Raw genomic sequence first — 4,727 nt, forward strand, 5'->3', positions numbered from 1 at the left:
CCAACCCGAAGTGGGAGTGGCTCACAAGCCCCGCCCCCCCGGTTCATTTCCCGCCCCAGGATTGGCCGCAGCCGAGCCAGGTGAGGCCCCTCCCCCACCCCGGGGTCGCGGGGGGGTCAAAGGTCACGGGGGGGTCACGAGGTGTCACCCCCGCCCCTCCCCCCCCCTTTTCCAGAATGTTCCGGGTGCCTCCCGGGGCCGGGACCAATCGCGGCGCTTGTGGTCGCTGACGTCATCATGACGCTGCTGATCGCGGGCGGAGCCTATTGGCTGGCGGGGCGGGGCCGCCGAGGTGGGCGTGGCCAAAGGGGAGGGGCCATTTCTGGGCGGGGTTAAGGGGTAGTGACTGTTTGTGGGCGTGGCCAAAGAGGGAAGAGCTGTTTGTGGGCGGGGCTTTAAATGTGGGTGCATTTGTGGGCGTGGCCAAACGGACGGGAAGTTTTGTGGGCGTGGCCAACTGGGAGAATACATTTGTGGGCGTGGTCAAGTAGGAAGGGACTCTTTGTGGGTGTGGCCAAAAGGAGGGACAGTTGAGGGGCATGGCTAAAGAGGGAGGGGCTGATTGTGGGCGTGGTCAACAGGGAGAGGCCATTTGAGGGTGTGGCTAAAGAGGGGTGGGCCATTTGTGGGCGTGGTCAGGTGGGAAGGGTCTGCATGGGGGCGTGGCCAAAATTACAGATAATTTGGGGGCGTGGCCAAAGGGGAGAGGAACTTTGTGGGCGTGGTCAGGTGGGAAGGGTCTGGATGTGGGCGTGGCCAAAGGAGGGATCATTTGGGGGCGTGGCTAAATACAGAACTATTTTGGGGTGTGGCTAAAGAGGGAGGGGTCTTTTGTGGGCGTGGCCAAAGGGGAGGAGCCATGTGTGGGTAACTGGGGTGAGGCCTGGGCGTGGCCAAACCAATTAAAGGGCGGAGCCAGAACGAAAAATGGGGCGTGGCCAGACAAGAACCACACCCACCGCAGCCACGAGGTGGGCGTGGCCGGAACCAAAGTGGGCGTGTCCCCGCCATGACCACGCCCCCTCCCCTCACAGCACCGCCCAAGCCCCGCCCCCCGGAGCAGGACTCGCACTACCAGGAGCTGCAGGGCGCACGCGCGGATCTCTACAGCGAGCTCAAGCGCTGAGCGCGGCCTCCCGCTAGGCTTCCGCCTTCCACTACCGCCATTAAAGCGCTTTTTGCCGTTTCGCAGCCATTTTTGTCCGTTTTTCGCTGATTTCGCCCCAAATCCGCGTTTGTTTATTAAAAGGGGGTGTGTCGCGCTGAGTGACGTCACTTCGCCGCGCCGGAAGTGCCTCTCAGGCGGGCGGAAGTGGTTGCGGCAGTTCCAGCCATGGCGGCGGCGGCGGCTCCCGGAGCGGCGGGGCCGGGAATGGCGGCGGGAGCCGGGCCCGGCGCCTCCGTGGTGGCGGCGGGGCCCGGTGCGGTGGCGGGAGGCGGCGGGGCCGCGGTGAAGAGCGGCGAGGAGCGGCTGAAGGAGATGGAGGCGGAGATGGCGCTGTGAGGAGAACGGAGCGGAGCGGGTGTCATGGCGGGCGGGAAGGGGCGGGGCTTGGCGGGTGCCGTGGCAACCGGGGCGGGGCTTGAGGGGGAGTGGTCTGAGTGCTGCCATGGCAACAGGGGCGGGGTCCGGCGTTGCCGTGGTAACAAGGGCGGGGCTTAGAAGGGGAAAGGCGGGGTCTGGCGTTGCCGTGGTAACGGGGGCGGGGCTTGGGGTTACTGGGAGGGTCTGGGGGGGTTACTGGGAGCACTGGGAGGTTTATACTGGGTTATACTGGCCCGTACTGGTCTATACTGGTTTGTACTGGTCTGTGGTGGTCCGTACCAGTCCGTACTGGTTTATATTGGTCCGTACTGGTTTGTACTGGTCCGTACTGGTCCATACTGGTCCGTACTGGTCCGTACTGGTTCATACTGGTCCATACTGGTCCATACTGGTCCGTACTGGTCCGTACTGGTTCATACTGGTCCATACTGGTCCATACTGGTCCGTACTGGTCCGTACTGGTTCATACTGGTCCATACTGGTCCATACTGGTCCGTACTGGTCCGTACTGGTTCATACTGGTCCATACTGGTCCATACTGGTCCGTACTGGTCCGTACTGGTTCATACTGGTCCATACTGGTCCATACTGGTCCGTACTGGTCCGTACTGGTTCATACTGGTCCATACTGGTCCATACTGGTCCGTACTGGTCCGTACTGGTTCATACTGGTCCATACTGGTCCATACTGGTCCGTACTGGTCCGTACTGGTTCATACTGGTCCATACTGGTCCATACTGGTCCGTACTGGTCCGTACTGGTTCATACTGGTCCATACTGGTCCATACTGGTCCGTACTGGTCCGTACTGGTTCATACTGGTCCATACTGGTCCATACTGGTCCGTACTGGTCCGTACTGGTTCATACTGGTCCATACTGGTCCATACTGGTCCGTACTGGTCCGTACTGGTTCATACTGGTCCATACTGGTCCATACTGGTCCGTACTGGTCCGTACTGGTTCATACTGGTCCATACTGGTCCATACTGGTCCGTACTGGTCCATACTGGTCCGTACTGGTCCATACCGGTCCATACTGGTCCATACTGGTTTGTACTGGCGCAGGTTCGAGCAGGAGGTGCTGGGCGCTCCAGGCCCCGCCCCCGGGGATCCCCTGGCCCCGCCCCCCGTGCTGCGCCCGATCATCGCCACCAACACCTACCAGCAGGTGTGTCCCCAAACGTCCCCAAACGTCCCCAAATGTCCCCAAATGTCCCCAAATCTCACCCCAGCGTCCCCAACCCCGTCACTGCCACCAACACCTGCCAGCAGGTGTGTCCCCAAATGTCCCCAAATGTCCCCAAACGTCCCCAAACGTCCCCAAATGTCCCCAAATGTCCCCAAATGTCACCCCAATGTCCCCAACCCCGTCACTGCCACCAACACCTACCAGCAGGTGTGTCACCTGTGTCCCCAAATGCCACCCGAGTGTCCCCAGATGTCCCCAAATCCTCCCAATGTCCCCAATGTCCCCGTGTCCCCTCTCACCATCACTGTCCCCTCAATGTCCCCAGTGTCCCCAATGTCCCCAAGCCCCTCAATGTCCTCAAATGCCCACATCGTCCCCAAGCCCCCAGTGTCCTCCCATTGTCCCCAACGTCCCCTCGCTGTCCCAAATCCTCCCAATGTCCCCATTGCCACCAAACCCCCAAGGTCCTCTCAATGTCCCCAATGCCCCTCAGTGTCCCCAGTGTCCCCAGTGTCCCCAATGTCCCCTGGCTGTCCTCAATGTCCCCAGTGTCCCCTCAGTGTCCCCAGTGTCCCCTGTGTCCCCTAAGTGTCTCCAATGCCCTCAGTGTCCCCAATGCCCCTCACTGTCCCCGATGTCCCCAATGTCCCCAATGCCCCTCTGTCTCCCCACTGTCTCTCAATGTCCCCTCAGTGTCCCCAATGTCCCCTCAGTGTCTCCTCTGTCCCTCAGTGTCCCTCACTGTCACCACTGTCCCTTGAGTGTCCCCAATACCCCTCAGTGTCCCCAGTGTCCCTCAATGTCCCCAATGTCCCCTGTGTCCCTTAGTGTCCCCAATGTCCCCTCTGTCCCCTGTGTCCCCTGAGTGTCTCCAATGCCCTCAGTGTCCCCTCAATGTCCCCTCTGTCCCCTGTGTCCCCTGAGTGTCTCCAATGCCCTCAGTGTCCCCTCAATGTCCCCAATGTCCCCTGTGTCCCCTCTGTCCCCAGGTCCAGCAGTCCCTCGAGGCTCGCGCTGCCGCCGCTGCCACCGTCCCCCCCTTGGGGACACCCCCGGTGCCCTTCGTGGGGCCAGGTCAGTGCCACCGCTGTCCCCAATGTCCCCAGTGTCCCCAGTGGCCTCTACTGTCCCCTGCTGTCCGCAATGCCCCCTGCTGTCCCTGCTGTCCCCAACCCTGGTGTCCCCACGTGTCCCCAGCAGTGTCACTGCTGTCCCCAGTGTCCCCAATGTCCCCAGTGTCCCCAGTGGCCTCTACTGTCCCCTGCTGTCCCCAATGCCCCCTGCTGTCCCCTGCTGTCCCCAACCCTGGTGTCCCCACGTGTCCCCAGCAGTGTCACTGCTGTCCCCAGTGTCCCCAATGTCCCCAGTGTCCCCAGTGGCCTCTACTGTCCCCTGCTGTCCCCAATGCCCCCTGCTGTCCCTGCTGTCCCCAACCTTGGTGTCCCCATGTGTCCCCAGCAGTGTCACTGCTGCCCCCAGTGTCCCCAGTGTCCCCTGCTGTCCCCAACCCCGGTGTCCCTCGCTCTCCCCAGCAGTGTCACTGCTGTGCCCTGGCTGTCCCCAACCCCTGACAGTCCCCTGGTGTCCCCTGGCTGTCCCCTACTGTCCCTGCTGTCCCCGCTGTCCCCAATGTCCCCTGCTGTCCCAGCTGTCCCCAGTGTCCCCACTGTCCCCAATGTCCCCTGACTGTCCCCTGCTGTCCCCAATGTCCCCAGCTGTCCCCTGCTGTCCCCAATGTCCCCAGCTGTCCCCTGGCTGTCCCCTGCTGTCCCCAGCTGTCCCCGCTGTCCCCAATGTCCCCTGGCTGTCCCCGCTGTCCCCTCTCTGTCCCCGCTGTCCCCTCTCTGTCCCCGCTGTCCCCGCAGGTGGCCGTCATCGCCGGGAACTTCGAGCTGGGGGAACTCATCAAGAACCACCGGGACATCCCTCGCTCTCCTCAGCAGTGTCACTGCTGTGCCCTGGCTGTCCCCAACCCCTGACAGTCCCCTGG

At 62.4% G+C, this 4,727-nt stretch overlaps 2 protein-coding genes across 2 annotated transcripts; both read left to right on the top strand.

Annotated features, from left to right (window-relative positions):
- Window positions 1-4: 4 nt before the first annotated feature.
- Window positions 5-1,191, top strand: LOC121351259 (transmembrane immune signaling adaptor TYROBP; the record flags this gene model as incomplete). Its single annotated transcript, XM_041463246.1, has 3 exons — window positions 5-80; window positions 176-292; window positions 1,035-1,191. Coding segments are annotated over 3 exons (285 nt in total), but the record flags the coding sequence as incomplete, so codon positions are not given.
- Window positions 1,192-1,212: 21 nt separating this feature from the next.
- RBM42 (RNA binding motif protein 42) lies at window positions 1,213-3,925 on the top strand (the record flags this gene model as incomplete). The annotated part of the gene is made up of 3 exons (XM_041463248.1): window positions 1,213-1,500; window positions 2,614-2,716; window positions 3,727-3,925. Coding segments are annotated over exons 1-3 (469 nt in total), but the record flags the coding sequence as incomplete, so codon positions are not given.
- Between the last annotated feature and the right edge of the window lie 802 nt (window positions 3,926-4,727).

This window comes from Pyrgilauda ruficollis, unplaced genomic scaffold, assembly GCF_017590135.1.
Source record: "Pyrgilauda ruficollis isolate IOZ18807 unplaced genomic scaffold, ASM1759013v1 scaffold1625, whole genome shotgun sequence".
Taxonomy (NCBI): domain Eukaryota; kingdom Metazoa; phylum Chordata; class Aves; order Passeriformes; family Passeridae; genus Pyrgilauda; species Pyrgilauda ruficollis.